At 40.6% G+C, this 20,200-nt stretch overlaps 1 protein-coding gene across 5 annotated transcripts in view; it reads left to right on the top strand.

The window, feature by feature from the left end:
* PPFIA2 (PTPRF interacting protein alpha 2) overlaps positions 1 to 20,200 on the top strand; it is a 706,597-nt gene that overhangs the window by 595,357 nt on the left and 91,040 nt on the right. For all 5 annotated transcript variants that reach the window (XM_059726131.1, XM_059726132.1, XM_019494145.2 and 2 more), the window contains 5 exons: positions 4,754 to 4,837; positions 5,198 to 5,329; positions 8,905 to 8,967; positions 12,024 to 12,115; positions 20,045 to 20,180. In XM_059726131.1, the coding sequence (XP_059582114.1) occupies positions 4,754 to 4,837; positions 5,198 to 5,329; positions 8,905 to 8,967; positions 12,024 to 12,115; positions 20,045 to 20,180 (507 nt within the window). The remainder of the gene's footprint in view (positions 1 to 4,753; positions 4,838 to 5,197; positions 5,330 to 8,904; positions 8,968 to 12,023; positions 12,116 to 20,044; positions 20,181 to 20,200) is intronic.

Below are 20,200 nucleotides of genomic sequence, written 5' to 3'. Positions count from 1 at the left end.
CCCAAGGGGCAGGAAGTCAGCTAGGGTCAAAGGATCCCAGCAAGACAAACATCCACATGTTTCTTAGCCACACTCTTAAACATGAGTCTAGAGTAGGTGCTTGCAGGGGGAGTCTATTCTAGGCCTTGGGGGCTTGGACAGTAAAGAAGTTTTTCCTTATGTCCAACCTTAAATGGTCTTGGATGAGTTTGTGACCGTTGGACCTTGTCATCCCTTGGGGGTGCTCTGGTAAACAGGTGTTCCCCCAGATCCTGATGCACACCCCTTATGTACTTATAGGCTGCTACCAAGTCACCCCGAAACTGCTTCTCCAGGCTGAAGAGTCCTATGGCTCTCAGCCTCTCTTCATAAGGCCTGTTCTCTTGTCCTTTGATCATGCGCATGGCTCTCCTATGGACTCTTTCAATCTTCTGCACATCCTTTTTGAATTGTGGAGCCCAGAATTGGATGCAGTACTCCAGCTGTGGCCTTACCAAGGCTGAGTACAATGGGAGAATGACATACTGGGACTTATTTTAGAAGCATCAGTGGATACAAGCCAGAGGTTTGTTTGGTTTGCCAAACTTCAGGTTTGCCATCTGGTAAACCTGAAGGAGAGAATGAGTCTGGAAATCTATGTGGCCAGGAAACTTTTACCAGAAGCAATCAGTGGCAGCAAAGGATGGGTACATTGAAGGTAATGATAAATTTGACTGGGTGTTAGTGGAAGAGACTATGTGGTAGGATAATGAGGAGAAAGGCAATTCTGATTTTTTTTAAGGGTGGACATGAATGGAGTCACAGGCTGACTCGATGGAAAAGACATAGTAGAGAGCAGGTAGAGTTAGGAAATGGATGCTGAAAGTGGTTGAGGCCCTGGAGAACTATAAATTCAAGTTTATGAAAAGACTGGGTTCAGGGAAAGGAAAGGAAATGATAGAAAAGTCCACAATGGAATGATGAAGCTGTGCTTAGAAATGGAGATGTGCTTAATAATAGTAAGTATGGAGTAAGTGGCCATGCTGTTGTGAGGGCAAGAATCAAGAAAGTAATGCGTGAGAGAAGAAATGAAACCATTCCAATTAATGAGTGACAGTGGTGTGCAAGTGTGAGGATCCACCATCAAAAATAAATAAAGAAACAGGTTGGTTGAGAGATGTCAGGAGTTTCAAGGAAAAAAGGAGATAAATGTTGGCGAGCAAGTTGGTCAGATGTGGAGGAAGTGAACAGAGTAAGGTTTGTAATGGGCAGAAATGCAAGAAAAGGAGCCCAAAGCCCAAAGTTCATTCTTCAGTGAATGATTCAGAGGGGAGATTGTGTGAGAAAGAGATGTTTGTAAGAGAGGACAGCAGGAGAGGTAATATTATTTGAAAGGGAAGGCAGGAGTTAGAATAAGCAAAAGATGGAATATGTGAGGTATTCTTTCTAGAGATAAAGTGGCCATTGTAAAGGGATAAGGAAGGTAACAATGGTGAAGGACAATGCCATGCAAGTAAAAAAAAAAAGAGAGAGTACAGAGTAGAGGTGGCAAATTCACCTGGCCCTGATAGCCAAAACCAAACTGCAAGGCTCCTCATGGACCAGATCCAGACCCATCTCCAGTGGTGAAGTGTGAGCATTAACTGCCATGGGTACCTGAACTGCAGTATCTACTCAGGGAGCCATGGGGATTGATACAGCCATTACTCACCACACCAATGTCAAAACACATCCCCAATAGGGCTCCAAACCCCAAAATTCAGCAGCAGAAGCCTATTGTGAAGTACCTAGAGAAGAAGGACCTAGAGAAAAATAAGGTGATCAAAACAGCTAGTGTTGGCACTGGATTTGTGTATCTGTATCTGTGACCCAGATACCTTGTTCCACGCAGACCCTCAGACCAACCATGAGTTCTCCACTTGATAATAAGCACATTTTCATAGATTTCATAGACATTAGGGCTGGATGGGACCTCATAAGATCAATGGATCCAGCCCCCTGCCCCAGATGTGGCACCACCTGGCCTGCAGGCACACCACAGCTCTTCAGGCAAAACCCCAGCCCTGCCCTACCACAGCCACATTGGTGGAGGAGGGGCCCTGCTTCCAACTCCCAGGGAAGCAAACGTGAAAGCCGCAGTTTTAAACTTGGCGTCGAAAATGGGCACTGAGTTTAAACTGCGGTTTTCACTTCCCCGCTGGTGAGGATCCTGGGGCCCTGAATTGGAACAGACCCCTGGGGACATGTACCCAGTTTGCTTGTGTATTAATCTGCCTATGGCCTGGCTGCCCGGCCAGTGCCCCTTCAGGCCTGCACCGAGGGCCATGGCCCCCTCCTGGCCCTCCCCTCAGTATGCCACTGGATTGTAGGCAGTGGCAAGTTTCCAGGTGATAATGGTGACTTGCTTCTCTGGAGTCAGGGATGGCCTTATGCTGATGTCCTGCCACTCAATGTGGTGTGCCAGCTGGGTGATGATGTCTATGAAAATGGCCCAGCACATGGGGAAGTTTTATAGACACTATTCATCATCCCAGGTACCAGGTACCCAGGACAATCTGTTCCTACCATTCACTGCTCATCTCATGGGCCCCAAACCACCTATCAGTGGCCTGGAGATGCTCCCACAGCACCTTGGAGTCACTGGCGTTCAAGAGGGCCTTGGCTTCCTCAGTCAGGTGGAAGTAGTTGCCTAATTCTAGGATGCTTCATGGCTATACGGTCTAGAGCACATGATAGCTGTTGCTTCTACCTGGCCAGGCAACAGCAGCTACAGCAACACATTCAGCCCCAGCCCCAGGGCTAAGTTAGAGATGGAGCCAGGATTGGAACTGCTGCCACTGCTGCCACTGCTGCCTTGCCAGGTGGGTACCAGAGCCATCCTGTGCTCCATGCTCTGGGCAAGAGCCAGAGTTACAACCACAACTGAGAATAAGTAGTACAGGGGGAGGGGTGGGCAGCACCTGCTGCTCCAACTCAACCCTGGTCCTGGGTATAGGCCGGGGTTGGAGCTGGGGCAGCCACCTAGCCACCTACCTATTCAAATCTAAGATGATGAGCCTTTTCCCCATGTTGAAATAGGCGGGGGAAAACATCATCTTGGATTCAAGTAAATGTAGTAGTATCACTGAAGTGATCTTAAATTATGGTGTGTGTACCATACACAATAAACTATGTGTACTTATTTTAGTATGTGAGCCTAATTATTATTCTGTTAACTCTTTTGTAGATGATGATCTCAGTAATGAAGTATATTCTTATCGCTAAGATTACATTTGCTGGGTGTTTACGTACCTGGTGACCCAGAGGTCATTTCTGACAATGACCTAATCAAAGAGCATTTCAAAATCAGGAGCTTACAAAGCACAGACATCAGTAATACTGTGCAGTGTCTGTTTCTTATGCACATGTTTTGTTTCCATAGCAACAAATTCAACATAGCTTTCTTTCAGCTTTCTTTAAAATGATACAATAGGCTTCATTGATATGAGGGTGAGAGAGATCCATATTTTGTAACAAATGGTCTATTAAATTTTATATGGGAAAAAACAATGACTTTGGATGGACTGCCATTCTTTATATTCAGTACATGACTTCTTGTCCAATTAATGATGTTGTATTTATGAGGTCTTTCCTAAAAGTATGAGACTAACCTCATAAAATGGATTCACCAGGGTGAATCCTCTCAAAAAAATTAGAAATTATATAATTTATTGGGGTAAAAAGGGCTTATTTGATTCTCTCTCTAAGAAGTCTTGAGCTGTATTTTATTAGTTTTCTGTGTTTTCTAGGAAAATCTTTCATAACACTGCACAGTTACTATAAATGACTAATCCATTAATTTTATATATTCTATTACATTTAGGCATTGTTTTTCATTCCTATAAAATGGTGCAAAAATTTTACAAAAATTCTGACATCGGCCTCTCAGAGTCACACTCCGATGTTTAGATCCCCATAACTCCAACTACAACATGAGACCCTATTAGCCAGAACTGCTTTGATTTTACTCTATAGAAATCTTTCATCAGCCAGCCATTACTAACCTTGACCTTCCATACCTAGGTTGATAGCTTTTTTAACATTTCATTGTTTTCTGTTTATCCATGTCAACTGCATCGTATTCACCAAATATCAGTGTAGTTTATTCCACATAAAAGTCTGTCAGTTAAAATATTAAATTTTCAGTCACACTTTTCTTTTAAGCATTCTGTGCTGTGTTCTGTTCAGTGTCAGTGTCTTTAGTTCTGATTTTTCAATTTTGTCCCTCTCCTTTTCCTTGACTTGTTAGTCTGATCCAACCTCTTCTACCTCATCTGATGATTATCAATATGTTATGGAAGCTAAACTACAAGAAATGATCTCCATACGTAGGAAGGTAGTCCTACTGGACTTTACTTTCTATTGCTAAATAGAATCCATCTAATTTGTTTTCATTTTTATTTTTTTTAATTTTTTTTATTGATAATCAACCATCGTGCAGTTAAGTGCTTCAGGAGCTTACAATTTTACAATGGCAGGTTTGTGTTCAAACCATGCACAGTCTGCATGTTACATTTGGCTGATTTCATTGCTCATAAATAACTCCAATGTTTTGCTGATGCTTGGATGTAACAGGCCTTTGTAGCTGACACATTTCAAGCAATGCTGTTCAGCTGCCTGTTTGAATAAAGTTTATTTTTTGAAAACTAAGTTTGCAGTTAGTAGTAGCTTGCTTTATGTTTTGTTTGAACTTTACTGAGATAATGAGTTACAAAGCTATTTAAATTTCAGACCAAGTCTTCCTATTTTTTTGCAGGCAGAGGAAAGACATGGTAACATCGAAGAACGTATGAGACACTTAGAAGCTCAACTTGAAGAGAAGAATCAGGAACTCCAAAGAGTATGTTCATTGCAGATGGTTTATTTTTTGTGCATAAAATCTGACAATATGGAGCCAAATTCTGCCTTTGAGTACAAACATGCAGCTCTCTTGACTGCAGAACATAGCATTTGTGAACATGAAAGTAATGCAGTCCCATCTTAGTCAATTCACTTAAATCTAGTTTTAGTTCATTAGAAACATTCTACTAATACAGAATTTTCTAATATACCTTGATCAAAATATGTGGTGGCTCAGTAAGGTCAACCAAAAGAGTAATACCTTTGGTTCCTGGATGTCTTACTGAAAATTTGTTCAGTGTAAATCTGCATTAATTAACCCAGACACTTACCATTGTGTTTCCTCTGCCCTGTACTGAAGGCCAGGCAAAGAGAGAAAATGAATGAGGAGCACAACAAAAGACTATCAGATACTGTAGACAGACTTTTGACAGAATCCAATGAACGCCTGCAGCTACACTTGAAAGAGAGAATGGCAGCACTTGAAGAAAAGGTAATGTTCAAAGGGCAGTAAAAATGTAAATAGTAGTAGGACAATGACTATAATTATATGTTTTCCACTTTTAAATGAATGTAAATGTCATGCTGGTTTTGTAATCCGCAGGTGAGTATTTACCCAATTTCTACAAATAAAACCAAATTTTTGGCATTAAGAAAGAGATCAGCTATAATTGTTTTAGTTTTAACATTAACTATGTTTTTCCTGTTCAAATTATGATGCAGACATTCACTAAAGAATATTTTTGTTACTGTGAAGTGTATAAATAAAGTATAAGTGTATGCAATTTGCTAATGGGGAACTGCAGATAGAGATTTTACATGACTTGCCCCCAGGCGCAGTGTGGGACAGTTACAGGCATAGAGTTACAACTCAGGAGTTCCCAAGTCCCAGACCTCTTCTCCTTCTCATCTCCTTTCTTCAGTTCCTTCCTTTTTCTTCCTTCAGTTAATGCTTTTCTGTGCATTAAGCCTTTTGGGATGCAGAGTTATCTGACTATTCAGAGATGTTTTGTGTTTCCTCTTGTCATACGCATTTCCTAGGCCTTGAGATATGTCCTAGATTGGCCATGAATATGATCAGTGTGCAGCCCTCTGAATTTGGGTCTTTTCACTTTAGTCATCTTAATTACAAACCTCGTCATATATACACTAAAAGTAAAACAATATTTTTCTCATTTGAAGCCTCTTGGCTACAGTGGTGACTATCAGTCCCTTCATGCCATCTGAGCAGTCTGTTAAGGGCAATGGACCTATGAAAATAGTCTTTTTCCTTCCATCTTCTTACCACTCACCTTCATATGGGCCTAGATTGGATTTTTTCTGCAGCCCAGAATATTATACAGGCCCTCACTATCCATTGCATGGTTGCCCTGAGGGTATCTTGGCCCATCTTCCATTTTACCTCCAAAGCTAGAGTCTTAATTCATGAAAAGGTACTTCATACTAATTGTATATTTTCTGTGGTAGAAAACTACCATATTTACTCAAATAAATGATGAGGGTTTTTTCCTTCAAGCAACATGAGGAAAACAGCCCCTAACCTTGTATTTGTTTACAAGAAAACCTTATTATATATATTGTCTATCATTAAAGTGCTGCCAGAAGCAGCATGTGCTCAGTAATGGAAATCAAGTCTAATGCTGATTAAATGCAGCCTACACTAATCATGCCATTAAAATGCATGGCCTGTATGGAGCAAATGTACTGATGGGAACTTTTTTTTCTTTCGCTTGTGTAGCCCTTACAAAAATGGGTAGGTGTTCCCACTGCAGGGAACTGGCACCAGGCCTGGAGGTACCACAATACCAGGCTGGCACCAGAAGGGACAGAGCCAGCCCTGACAACCTCCCATTGCTGCCAAAAATGCTTCATCTTAACCAAAAGGCTAAGATGCTTTTTTTTTTAAGGAAATTTTTTCATGTTCCAAGCCAAATCAGCTAAATCAACTCCAAATCTAAGTCATTCAAGAACCATATGTGGCTCTACTATCAGCAAGCATCCTCCACCCCTGCCTAGGGCTTCAGATGCTTTCAAATCCTTTGGCAGATGTCCTATGTGCAAGCCCAAGCCTGGAGGCTTGGGGTTCAGATGCCCCCGAGTTTCGCTTGCCCTCAGCCATATAGCTGCAGGAACAAGCTAGGGTGAAGTCTCTCATTTACATAAGGTTGGCATATAGCCAAGATCTTCCCATTGGCAGTGAAAGTGGGAGGCTAATTATTCCTTAGCTTAGTCAAGGTACTGCCCCCTGCCAAGAAAATGGTTTTCTCTTGCAACTAGGAAAACCCCCTTAGTGGTCATGGCATTTCCCTACCAAGGCTGAGATGCTACCTTTTTTTTTTTAATTTAATTTGTATCCAAGGCCAAATTAGCCAAAATTAATTCCAATTCCAAGAGTCCAGAACCATAAGTGGCCCTACTACCGGCAAACATCCTCCACCCGCACCTGGGGCTTCAGATGTTTCCAAAACCTTTGGCGGGTACCCTACTTGCAGGCCCAAGCCCGGAGGCTTGGGGTTTGGATGCCCCCCGAGTTTTGCTTCCCTTTAGCTATAAGGCCCTCGGAGCAAGTAAGGGAGGAGACTCCCATTTCCATAAACTGCGCTTAAAGCCACTGCACTGCACCTTGGTGGGTACTGAACCATTCCAGAAATGCAACTCTCCTGTGAGGTGGATGCTACCAGAAGGCTAGGTTAGTGCAACCCATCTAAATAAGATATAGTCCCTGTTCTGCTCAGTCCCCCTCAGCCCTTTTTCAGCTCATGGCGAACCACTATGTCAATATATTTTGGCTTCCTCTTCGCAATGGGAAAGAAAGTGCCTTTCTTTCCCATTTCCAGTGATTCCTGTTTCTTGCCCAGCTTTAAATGACTGACAAACATCATCAAACATCTATGGGAATGAGACGCTTTGTCACCCCCTCCCTTGGCTCGTCACAAGTGATTTGGGTGGCCTTCATGAGGTGGAGCCAAACCAGACAGCCCCACACCTCCTCTGCCTATAAATTTTAGGAAGATCACAGAACTCGTGACAAAAGATGAGAACACTCAGTTCTAGTGACAAGTGGCTAATTAGCACATGGTCCCTTTGTGGGGGATATCTGAAGTATATACAAGTCCTGGGCTGTGGGGCCACCATGGCTTGAAATGTGGTTGACTTTGCTGGGGCCCATGATAAATCTTGAACCATTTGGCTTTGGACTAATATCATACAGATTTCGTACTATTTATAAGTAGATACAGAAGTACTGCTTAAATGTGTGTGTATGGAGTACCTGAGCTGAAACTTGCAGCAGTTTGCAAAGCAGGTAAAATGCATCAATTCTAGATTAACTGAATCTATTAGGTACCCATAGTTTTCTTTTCCTCTATATGAAAATTACTACAGATATGTTTATTTCAGTCAGTGTTTTTTGGTCCCTTGCATTTCATGTTTGCAAAACGGAGCCCAAGGGGCTGACAGTAAAGTGGAGGAAGCGGCTATAGGGGGAAGAAATGGAGGGAGCAGAGGTTAAGGGGGCCACCATCCCCCAACACTATTTTCCCTGCCAGAGCAGTGGAAGGGGGACAAATTAAAGACAAGCCTCCAATAATTAGATTCTATATCTGAAAAATTATAACAAATTTATACGTTTTCCATATATAAAAACTAATTATTGGGGGGTCATCTTAAATTCAGGGTGAATTCATCTTAGATTCAAGTAAATATGATAAATACGCCTTTAGCTAAACTTGTTTTAGTGGTTTATGCACCTGTGTGTTTTATATGATTGAGGCAGAATATAAGCAATGAACATATCTGTCTGGGAAAAATTGAAGTGTAAAATTCAAATTGAGAAGTGATTTCAAACATTTTCTGCTGATGAAATCAAATATTTGGATTATTTATAGGTTCCAAATCTAGTCTGTACACTTTCCAAAAGCTTTAGGGAATTTGTAATAAAAAAAAAAATCTGTAGTGATTGATTGAGACTGATCAGATAACTTTGTTTACTTGATCAGATAGCAGCTTCTAGTATTTGATTATTTTTTCCTCTTTTATTTATGTTTTTAATCTTTCTTTTTCTCCTAGAATGTTTTAATTCAGGAATCTGAAAGTTTCAGGAAGAACCTGGAAGAGTCATTACATGACAAGGTATTATATAACAGTGATATATTATCTGTAGTCTTATTTTGTTTACAAAATAATTTGACACAATAATTGGAAAATCTGTATATGGTGTATTTAACATCTCCATCTGGCATGTGTGAAGGGATCTAATGACATTGAATACTCCTAAGGATCCTGGAAATAGTGATATTTACCTATTTGGATGGTTTAAGAAGATATTGATGTTTTATGAAAATGCTCCTAAAACTGATGCTTATGGTTGAAATACTGGCCCCACTGAAGTCAACGGAAAAATCCTATTGACTTCAATTGGGCCAGAATTTTGTCATATACATTTTAGCTCTTAAAGGAACCAGACTAAAGGAGATATTCGTGTAGAAGGTTATAATTTTTAGTCAAGATTATAATAATTTGATGTAATACAATTATTTTAAAAGATTCAATGACTTTATACTACACATAGTGGAAAGTTGCCTCTGAGTTCAAAGCATTGTAATTCCCATTTTAACAAATGGTTTAGTGAACCAGTCAAATGAATTATAAATATGTATTGTAAATGCGAAATTCTGGTTTTATTTTAAAGATGTACTTCCCTTAAAGGCAGTAGTATCCACAAATATATCTGCCTTTAGGTTTATACATAAAGTATATTTTGCAACATGTCAAATAGAATTAAAATACATAGGGCAGAATGGAAAAAATACAGTTGCACTAAATGCTAGGAGAGGAAATAATGGATACCATTTGACACCGAAAACCATATAAAAATAGGAGAAAGGCAAAAGAAAATATCTGTTTAAATTTTCTATTCTATTTTCTTTTCTTTTTTTAAGCCACACTAAAATAATTTTGCAGGAAGGAATAGAGATGATGTTAAGGCACTAGAAAAGAGCTCTTCAGACCAGTTCAGCCCCTAACTCTGCTACCAACTTCATATATGACCTTGAGCAAATAATTAAGGGCTTGTCTACACAGGGAAGTTATTCTAAAACAAGCTAGCAATGTAATGGCTAATAAACCTTCAGCTATAACTTCCCATGTAAATGCTTAAATTGAGTATAACTTTATTGATTTAATAAAGTTACATTGGAAATAAGCATGAATAATTATTTTTTTCAGTTTGATTCATTTCCTGAATATTCTTATTATTTATTAAATCAAGTATGGAAATCCACATTCATTCTGAAACAATATTTTGCAAAGTCTTCTTGAAATTTGCTTCTTCTGTTTTTTGCTTGATATGGTGTGGGAGCATAGAAAGTGAGATATATGAATTCTCAACGTAGTGAGTAAACACAATCAAATTATGATAAAGGATTGAATTTTTGTTACTTCTGACCTCCAAAACTACAAAATAAAATGCCATAAAGGATTTAGTTCTTTAATCTTGGCAAACGAAGTTGTCAAGCAAATTTAGATTAATAGTCAAGCCTTGATTAAATGCAATTGTTAAATAATTAATTAGTAAGTGATGCCTATGAATCCTCAAATCCCTCCTGTATATCTCTTCAACATAGAGAAAATACTACAGACAGAATAATTTTATATCACGTAGCACAGGTTCCTTTCCTCCTACCTAAATTATCTGCACATTTCTGAAATGTGCTATATTACAGAACATTTCCAATTAATTAATCTTGTATTTACAGTAAAATCTGGTTAACTAGTCACTGAGATCATTTGTCACTGTGGTCTTACTAGTCAATGCATTCAGTCCTTGCCAGAGTCCCATAATCTCTAAGTATAATTAGTCATTTCTAAATATCTACACTTACTAAATCTAAATAGAATTTGCTCCTGATAATTAGGATAACTAGTCATTCTATAAAGTGCTGACCAGTGCTGTTCATATCACCTCGTCAAGCCAAACAAACTCACAAGAAATTGGAATCTCTTCAGTTTTTCATAGCTCAACATGATATAAATGAATCATTATTTCATTTTGCAGAATGTTATCTTCTGTTATGGCAATAAGTGTCAGTGAGAGTGCAAAACCAAAATCTTTGATTATTTTATTCTTTCATAGTCATGAAATTCTTAGACAGTGAGCATCTATTATCTGTAATGAAAAATTGTATATTCATACATATATCTGTATATTCATATAGTTCTTATCTCATTTCTATCCAATGGATAACTGCTGATGAATAATCACTTGTGAATAATTAGTCATAGCTACCAATCCTCTTACAGTGACATATTTTACAGTACTTGCTCTCTTCTGACTTGTTGTTTGTAGAAATCTGCTATTGTAATAGAACAAAAAACCAAGAATGTTTTTTTTTTAATAACACTAGAAAAAAATATATTTTTTTATGTATCCACTATATTGTGGGTATTAGTTTGCTCCTAAAATCCTAGTTCTATAAAATGCTAGATGATTTCATCAGTATAATGGGGAGCTGAGTTTCAAACTCCAGCTGTAGTGGATCTAACCCACTGTTTTCCTAGGACAGTAGGAGTCTTGGATTAGCCCTCCTCAGCATGAGAAAACTGAAATGTATACCTCCCTCTTTCTAGGAAGGTGTCTTTACTGCCATGCTGAGAGGGGGCTCATCCTCTACCCTTCCCTTTGAAGCTGGGAAGCTGTACAGAAGGTAGTGCAAGATTCAAAGAGCTAGAGAGAGAGAGAGCAAGTAAGCATCACTCTGTGGCCTAGTGATAACAGCATGACACTGGGATTTGGGAGTCCCAGACTCTGGTTTCTGGTACCAGGATTATTAATGAATTTTCATAAGACACTCATTGGATTTAAAAAAAAAAAACAAGCTGGGAGCAGACACTACTTTTACAGAGTACTACAGAGTCTTCCCTCAGTGAAGATATGTTATTAGCAAATTGAACTTTGTAGAAATTCTTCAACTGGAGAATATATTCCTGAAGGTTTTTTTTTTTACTTTAGATGTCAGTAACTATATATATATATATATATATATATATATATATATATATATAGTTAGTTAGTTAGTTAGTTAGTTAGTTAGTTAATTAGTTAGTAGCTATTAATATATATATTTCCATTTTTCATTTGTTGCAAATGATCTGAAAAACATTCTCTCTCTCCTAATTCTCTCTTTCAGGAACGACTGGCAGAAGAAATTGAGAAACTGAGATCTGAACTTGACCAGATGAAATTAAGGGCTGGCTCTTTAATTGAACCCACATTGTCAAGGTAATTTTAAAAATCATACAAGTTGTTAAGTTCAAATATAACACAAAAACATTTTTCAGGATTTCACAACAAGAATGTTATTCAGTAGATGTAAAAATACTTAGAAAATAAAATCAAATGTGTGATAATTAGTAAGGCCTTCACTTTTTCATTGATTAGGTGGCATCTTACAGAAGTGAGGATATATTAATAAATGTCTAGGATCAGTGTCATCTGTTTTAAATTTACTCTGCACTTTAAAAATTATATTATACTAAAATACTTCAATAACTTCTGCCAAAGCTTAACATCAGAATTGCAATTGCCAACTTTAACAACAGAACATAATTATGGCCAGGCTCTATCAAATATTTTCCTGCTACATAATGGGTAACAAGGCTGTGCCAGCATATAAATTATAAAGTAAGGGTTCAGCAGAGGCACAAGAGCCCGTTTGTATAAAGGCCTCTCCTTAAGGGCCAGGACCAAACTGGTAATGGGACATGAGGTTTTAAATGCAAATCTATAAATCTGGTTTTGCCATTGATAGTTGAAAATAATGTGATGGAAATCATATTGCTATTGTTATAGTGAGTGAATTTTCCTTTCTGTCCAAATATATGTCCTTTCAAATAAAACTTACAATTTGTCTCGTCTACCCTCATTTCATAACTAGAATCATAAGAAACTAGGCAAAATGTATGTAATAAGTCTCTGCTGACATTTTAATCTGAACCCTTTCTTTTCCTTTGAATGCTTTCTGAGATATCACTTAACAATTTTGAGTTACTTTCTCATTCCTTTCTTTTGTTTTATGTTCCATTTGCCCCTTATTTAGAGAAACATATATATTAATGAATGTACATGCAAATTTTCTAATTCTTAGAACTGCTTAAATTTCTGTTCTTTTGCAATGTGAGTTACATGCACAGGTGTACGCAGCACAGCTTGTGACAATGATGACTTTTTTTATTGTATTGGAAAGAACTACTGATAGTGATTGCTGACAGATTTATTTGCTTACTTCTGACCTGTCACCGCTATCTTTGGGAAATGGAAGCCTTACTTCTTGCCATCTTCTCAGAATCTCTTTCTTACTTTTATGAAAACACATCCACTTCACCTGTGGCTATGTGCTGTCTGACACTGATAAGCTGTGTTACAGTTATGCTGTGGGAATTCAGTCAAAAATGATTTACTTTACCCATCTGTGCTCCTGCACTTACAGAGCTGCAGGTAACAGTTCTTCTTTAGTAGCTGGTAATCCTATGAAATCATATTTCTGAAAGTCCTGTCTCAGGAACGTTAAGTTCTCAGCCTTGAATCTCAATTCATCTCATTCCAGATTTGTCTCCCTCTGGGCAAGAGGATGGTCTTTCAACAAAGAGAGGATATAGCATGAGTTCATGTGACAACATTTTAGTCAGTAGATAAATGTACATGGGATAGAGGCTAGAATTTCTGTTCCCTCATATTTTCTATCATTTTATTGCAGATTATTGTCCTAGGAGACATAGACCAGTTATCCACTGTGTTTGTGCTCTAAAACTACTAAAACATTTTTGGTCCCTGCCTCAACAATCTTAAAATTAAAGAAAGACAGGAGACAACATTTAGATAACTTCAGTGTAACAAGAAAGTGAGACAGCATTGATCAGCATGGCAACTAAAGGTCTTGGTGGCCCAGCAGTGTCTTGCCAAATTTTTCTGAAGGCATGACAGCACATGGGAGGTTTTAGGAAAATAGTAAAGCGTCTTTTTAGGGTAGCTTTTCAGAGCTTACAGATAATTCCTTCTGATTTTTAGGAGCACCATGCAAAAAAACCTGAAGGTACTTGTTTGAAAATGTACCAAATGGGGAATTTAGACTAGCAGGATGGAGGCGGGAGTCGACATCTCAGTAGGGAATGCAAATTGATGCTTGGCCAATAGGGGATAGACTGTGAAAGCAAAGTAGTTTATTCTGGAGGCAGTGGACAGATGCAGTAAAAACATTATAGGCATCCCTTGTTCCATTTGACTTAATTTAAAATAGATTTCAGATTTTAGGCATCTGTATCTGAAAGATGTATCGACATCACCATGACATAAGTTATACACTCAGGCACATTTTGAGGGTCATTCCTGTGCTTGTGGTATAATTTCAGTTCAAAGAGCAAGACAATCTAAAAAGAAATGACACAAAAATTCCTAGCAAATACTTTAAACATGTTACACAAAATAATCTTTCAAAATCTATCTCATAGGAGGTTTTGTATTGCATTTTTCAGTTTACATTAGGAATGCAAGCTTTAGAAAATAACAGTTACTATTGGTTGTTTATACACTTGATGTCTTCATAGCAGTGGTGCAGCTAGCGGGGGGTGACTGAAGCAACCACTCCAGTCACTGATTTGTGGGAGAGGAGGAAAACAGCTTCTTCCAGCAGCCATGATGGCTAGGGATGGACATTCAAAAAGGCAGAGCCTGAATTGATTCAGTCTTTGCAGGTTACTCTAACCTGCATAGATTGAACAAATTTGCAAGTGGACAGACATCCACTATTGGCTTCAGAAATGCAGGCACATGCCTGAAGTGGCTCAGGCCAGAAGCCAGGGGAAACTACAGCAAGTCCTCAGCTGGAGGGAAACTAAGCTGAGGGAAAGGACAGGTCTGAGTGTGATTGAGGAGGGATTTAAACTCCCACCCTGGTCTGCAGGGACTCCAGCCAGGGTGTGCCTGGACAGGGGAAGCACATAGTCCCCAGCCCTGACACTCCTCTCACTCACTGGCTGGGGGCAGGAGCAGGAGTGGGGCCAGACCCAAGTAGCTTGAGGGGAATTGGGGTTTAATCCTCCCATTGCGGGGGTGGAGGGGGGCAGCATGGGCACCAACAGGCTCTGCCGTGCACCCAGGGCCATGGGGACCAGATGCTAGTAGCCTGAGGGGAAGGGTGGGCGTTAATCCCCCTCATTGCAGGCAGCAGCAGTGGAGGCACCAACATGCACCCTGGGCTGAGTCTCGCCAAGGAGCAGCCAGTCAACCATAGAGAGGGGGTGGGGAGGGGGGATGTGACCTGCCTGCGGGGAGTGGGGGAGCCCAACTCACTGCTGCCTCCCACTACAGTAGCATGGCCTGGGCTGGGGCGACCCAAGGGGGTGGATGATAGCGCCTGCCACCTCCTGCCTCCAGCCCCGCATGCCAAGGTTTGCAGTTGGGCTGCATTATGGCTCCCTGCCCCCTGCCTCTCTTGATGGCAGTGGAGCGAACTGTCACAGCAGGCAGAGGATCACCTGGCCATAAGCCCTGCTCAGCCAGCGGGCCAGCTAAGGAGGTGGGGGCGGAAATACCCCACCCGGCCTGGCTTTGGACCCCAACCAGGCTGTGGAAAGCCCGCAGCAGGGGCTGCCCCCCTCACCTCCCACTGTCTCTTCATCTGGGGAGTGGGTGTGGCCAGGTGAACCCCCTGGCTCCTGGCTCATGTGGGGAGTGTGGGTTTCCCTGCAGCCAGGAGCCAGGCAGATAACCCGGCAACATGTCTCCCCAGCTGCCAGGTTGGTTGAAAAGGGAGTGGGGAGGAAAAATGGCAGCCTCCTCTCCCTCCCTCCCTCTCCCACTCCTATTGCAGACCCTTGCTTCATCCCAAGAGTGGCAAAGCAAGCATGGCCCCTGGCGCTGCCGCTTCACTGGAACTGGCCTGGGAGGTCAGAGTGTTGGGGCTGCCTGGTGCTTCCTAGGCAGCGCTGCAGCCCCTGCTGGGGAGTCAGGCCTGCCCCGAGCTCCCTGTGGGTGTCAGGCAAATCCTCTCCCCCTGCGTGGCTGGAGCCAGCCCCCACTGCCCATCAGCCGTGCCTGGCACAGCCTCTGTGGCTCCTGGCCTGCTCCACCTGCCAGGCTATGGCAGGGCTGTAGTGTGGCTGACACTGGAGGAGGGAGGGGGCTCACATCCATGGCTGCAGCTCCCCCTCCCCCAGTCTGTCCTGAAGCATGGGGCTCCCTGGTGAGTGTGGCCCACAGCCCGGCAGGTCCTGTGGGATAGCTGAGGAGGTAGTTGGGGGAGGGGGGAAACACCCACCCCATTCCCAGTGGAGTGGGGAAGTCGGCAGTGGGGGCTTTACTCCTCTGCCCCAGCTGGGAGCTGGGTCAATTCCCTACCAGAGGAGGGGGTGAGGAAAGGGAATCCACCATGCTCCTGGCTACTGGGGATGTAAAAGTCCCTGCTGGCAGCTGCAGGTGGGGCCAGCCCTGCTCCAGTGGAACAGAGAGCACAACCCATCACTGAAAATCATGGCAGGATGTTGGGGGACTCTGATTTAACTTAAACCTGGACTGGGTCTGGGACAGAAGTTCCATAAACCAGTTTGGCTCAAATCAGTTAAATCTGATACTACATTCAACCAGGTTTATCTTAAACCAGTTTTGGCCATTTTGAAACTGGTTTATGTGCACTGAACTCATGTTCTGTTACAGGTTTAACCTGGTTCCTGACCACTTAAACCTGTTTATGTGTAACTTCTGTACCTGGCTAATATCCTGATTGCAATCACGCTGGGGGCAACTTCCAGTTGCCACTGTCCTTGTGCCCCAGGCACCAGGCCGCACCGCTATACTGCTGGTTCATGGATCTGTTAGAATGTCTTTGGTATTTTTATTTGAAAATCATGTGTTCAATTCAGCTGCCATTGTAAAATTTAATTGTAAAGCAATGTAAAGCAAACCTTGATATATTTTCAGTTTTTCTTGCTAATGTTTAGGCTAACCAAGACCAGGCCTAACCAACATTTCTTAGTACATGGGGAAATTAGTTCATTTAAAAACTGATATGAATGCTATTTCTAAAATAGTCCAAAAGACAAGCATTCATATTATAGGAATAGCCACAAACTAGTCTTTCAACATTTTGTATCAATGTTTATCCGCTCAGGCATAACTCCTACTTTCCTTCCCTTTGTCCTGATGACTTATGAATGAAGGTCCAGGAGGCTCAACATTTATGGCCACAGCATGGGCTCTGAAATATGTTGTACTTAGAAACTAAAGCCTAAGACATATTTTCAGCATCTGCCTCTGAAATTGTTTATGGCTCTGACTTGTTTACTACAGGATTATTCATACTTCAGAAAAATTGCCCTGTTTTCCTTCTTGTTTTACTTGTTTGTAAAATATACTATATAGGAAGCTTTTGGACACTGCTGAATTTGGCACAGGCCAACCTTCTTCAATGATCAGGTTTTCCACACCATACTGCCAGGATCGCCTTTTTTTTTTAAGAGTGGGCTTCACTTCTGTTAGTAAGAGGGTAGTTCAGGCTCTCTCTGAAAAGATTTCTGTTTGTGTTAATTGTGGGCTTTTTTTCCTTTTTTTGATGAGGACATCTGGCTACTAGGAAGTCTGCTGATACACTTGCCAGTTGCTAGCTGAAGGCTCCATCCTGCAACTCCACATGCATATTGGGGCATCCCTACAAATAAAAAGAATCCCCACAGCAGTTAGTGGTCCCTCACGGATTAGGCCCCAACTCATTTCATATGCATTACCAAGAGCCTCCATGTGGTTAAAACAGTGTATCAGTAACAATCTCTCTCACTTTCCTATCATTAGAATTCTGCTAGAAAATATAAGGTAATCACTAATTTGTTCAAATTGATTATCCTACAGTGAAGTTGAATCTTTTTTTGAAATCTAGTTACAGAGCATATACTGGGTAAAAGATTGAATTGGTATTCTCATAATGTGTAGACTTTAGCTTTTTTTTTTTTTAATGATTACATTCATTTTGGAAATAAGTTATTCCTGTACTGAACTTTTAGCTCTAAAGGTTAAAGCCATAATTTTCCTGGGCAACATTCTTCTAGAAAGAGAAACAAAAGTTTGAGAAACCAAAATCCAATTTTTTTTTCTCAAAAACTGATAATCTTGCTGTTAACTTCTTAAGCAGGTTGGTCATAAGTTGATTGGAAGGCTTTCCCTCAGTTTAAGAAATAATATAAATAGGATTTTTAAATAAGGGCATATATTTTCAAGATAGAAATACTAAGCTGTCAGGTTACCTTGTACCTTCATTGTTGTTAATATTGGATTTTTTTTTTTAATCCCCTATATCAGAGTAAGGGCTTGAGTGTGTCAGATGCAACAATATATTTGCTGAATGCTAAAAGGCAACACACATAAAGATGACACCTTTTCCCATGAACTATTTTCTAGCTCTCTCCTTTTAGATTCTGAATTTCTTGGAGCAGGAACTGTTCTATCTTGTCTGCCTAGAAGGCTACTAGTATATCTTGGCTACTAATATATCTACCTAGAATGTTATTAGTATCTAAAATATACTTAGTACATTTTTACACTGATGAAGTATTATGGATGCAGTATTCACTAATTTCATTCCTATAATGTTGTCGTGCTAGATACATCTTTTTTCTTAGGAGTTACTGAGTGATAAGGGCTAGCTAAATCTGCAGAGCTGGACTTGGATGCTCAAGGGGTGAATAGAGCCTTTGTGCTTCTTCTTTCCCTAGATTGGTAACAGCTACAGTGGCTCTACTGGCACTGCACTAGGCTGATCCTATCACTGGTGCTAACCTGAAAAGAGTCAGGGAAAGAGGGCAAAGATGAGAAACAGTCTGGGTCTTTCTAGCACTCAGTAAAGCTGGTTGGGGCAGTGAGAGACTTCTGCATCATTCAGTGCCTTCTAAGGCCTATCTGGAGTTTGAGCCATTTTCACTATCCTTCCTCCTAGCAATGCAGCCCATAATCATGCCATGAATAGGCTTTGTTTAAAATACAAAACATACAGGATCTTGTAATCTTATGGCATGGACAGGTGTTTATTTGAAGTGTTAAGAACTGCTGGGAAATTTGGTCACTGTATGAAATTCCCACAGACCTCCTGGCTGTGCCATACATGGCACTACCCAACCCACAGGACTTTGCCTCTCCCTCCACTTTGGGTGAAGCAGTGAAGAGTCTCTCCTTTCACCCTGCGAGTGGCTTTTACCAACAGTAAAGGCCAAGAACTGATTTTGAAGTATTCAGACACTAGCTCAACCACCCATGAGTTCTTGCTCCTTCCATGGCTTGTAGATAATACCAGAGATTCTGATGTGACAGGAACAGATATCATTTTGCCTAGCAGGAGGGTTTGGGAGGTCAATTCCTGCCATTAGATTTTGGGCAGGAGGATTTTTATCCTGTTCACAAAAAAAGATGAGCACAAGCAGCAAGTCCTTATGATGGCCTGTGAAGCTGCCTCTGTAGAGTTCGGCATGAGAGAAAGACTCCTTGGAGTCATGGTGGGGGTCTAGGAGCAAAGTGTTCTCGATGCTGGAGAACAAAGCCACACTGTGTGGCCCTATACATAACTATAATGGGGTTACACATGGTAATAGAAATTATTGTATTGCTGAGATGTTGTTGTTGGAAAGAGCTAACATTTATTTTATCAGGGAGTCATACTCTTAATGCAACAAACCACTTGAACATCTCTACACTTGCTTTTTACATCATTAAAGGGGACTATTTCTCACAAGTGTAATAACCTGTCCCTGGCCCTAGGCCATAATAGTTGTACTAGTTTAATACCTTAAAAGTTTTCCAAGACACACAGCTTTCCACCCTTAAATAAACCATTGAGCAGTTTGCTGACATTTTCTCAGAATGGAACATGTCTTAATAAGCCTATTATTATTTGTACATCTCCACCCTCATTAATCATTAGGTAACATCTTTATTGCAAATACAGTTGTGCTTATTTAGAAGTGTATATGATTTAGCCCATAATCAAAAGTTTCAGGATTTGCTTTCTTTATTAGTCCATGGTATTGTACAAGGTAGTCACTTCATCATAATCTGTTTGTAATTTCTGTTGTGATACATAATAGATTAGTGTTTGTAAAAGTCTGAGATCCTAGAATGAAAGGCACTGAACTTTATTACTAATGTTTAAATTTACCAGATATCCTCTCTTTTCAGACCTCATCTTGACACATCAGCAGAATTGAGATATTCTGTGGGTTCACTAGTTGATAGCCAATCTGATTATCGGTCAACTAAAGTGATAAGGCGACCTAGAAGAGGCCGTATGGGAGCCTGCAGAGATGAACCAAAGGTTAACCATTTTTTTGCTTT

The sequence above is a fragment of the Alligator mississippiensis genome, chromosome 4, assembly GCF_030867095.1.
Source record: "Alligator mississippiensis isolate rAllMis1 chromosome 4, rAllMis1, whole genome shotgun sequence".
Classification (NCBI taxonomy): domain Eukaryota; kingdom Metazoa; phylum Chordata; order Crocodylia; family Alligatoridae; genus Alligator; species Alligator mississippiensis.
The sequence above is the reverse complement of the archived record's forward strand: the minus strand, read 5'-3'. Positions and strand labels throughout refer to the sequence as shown.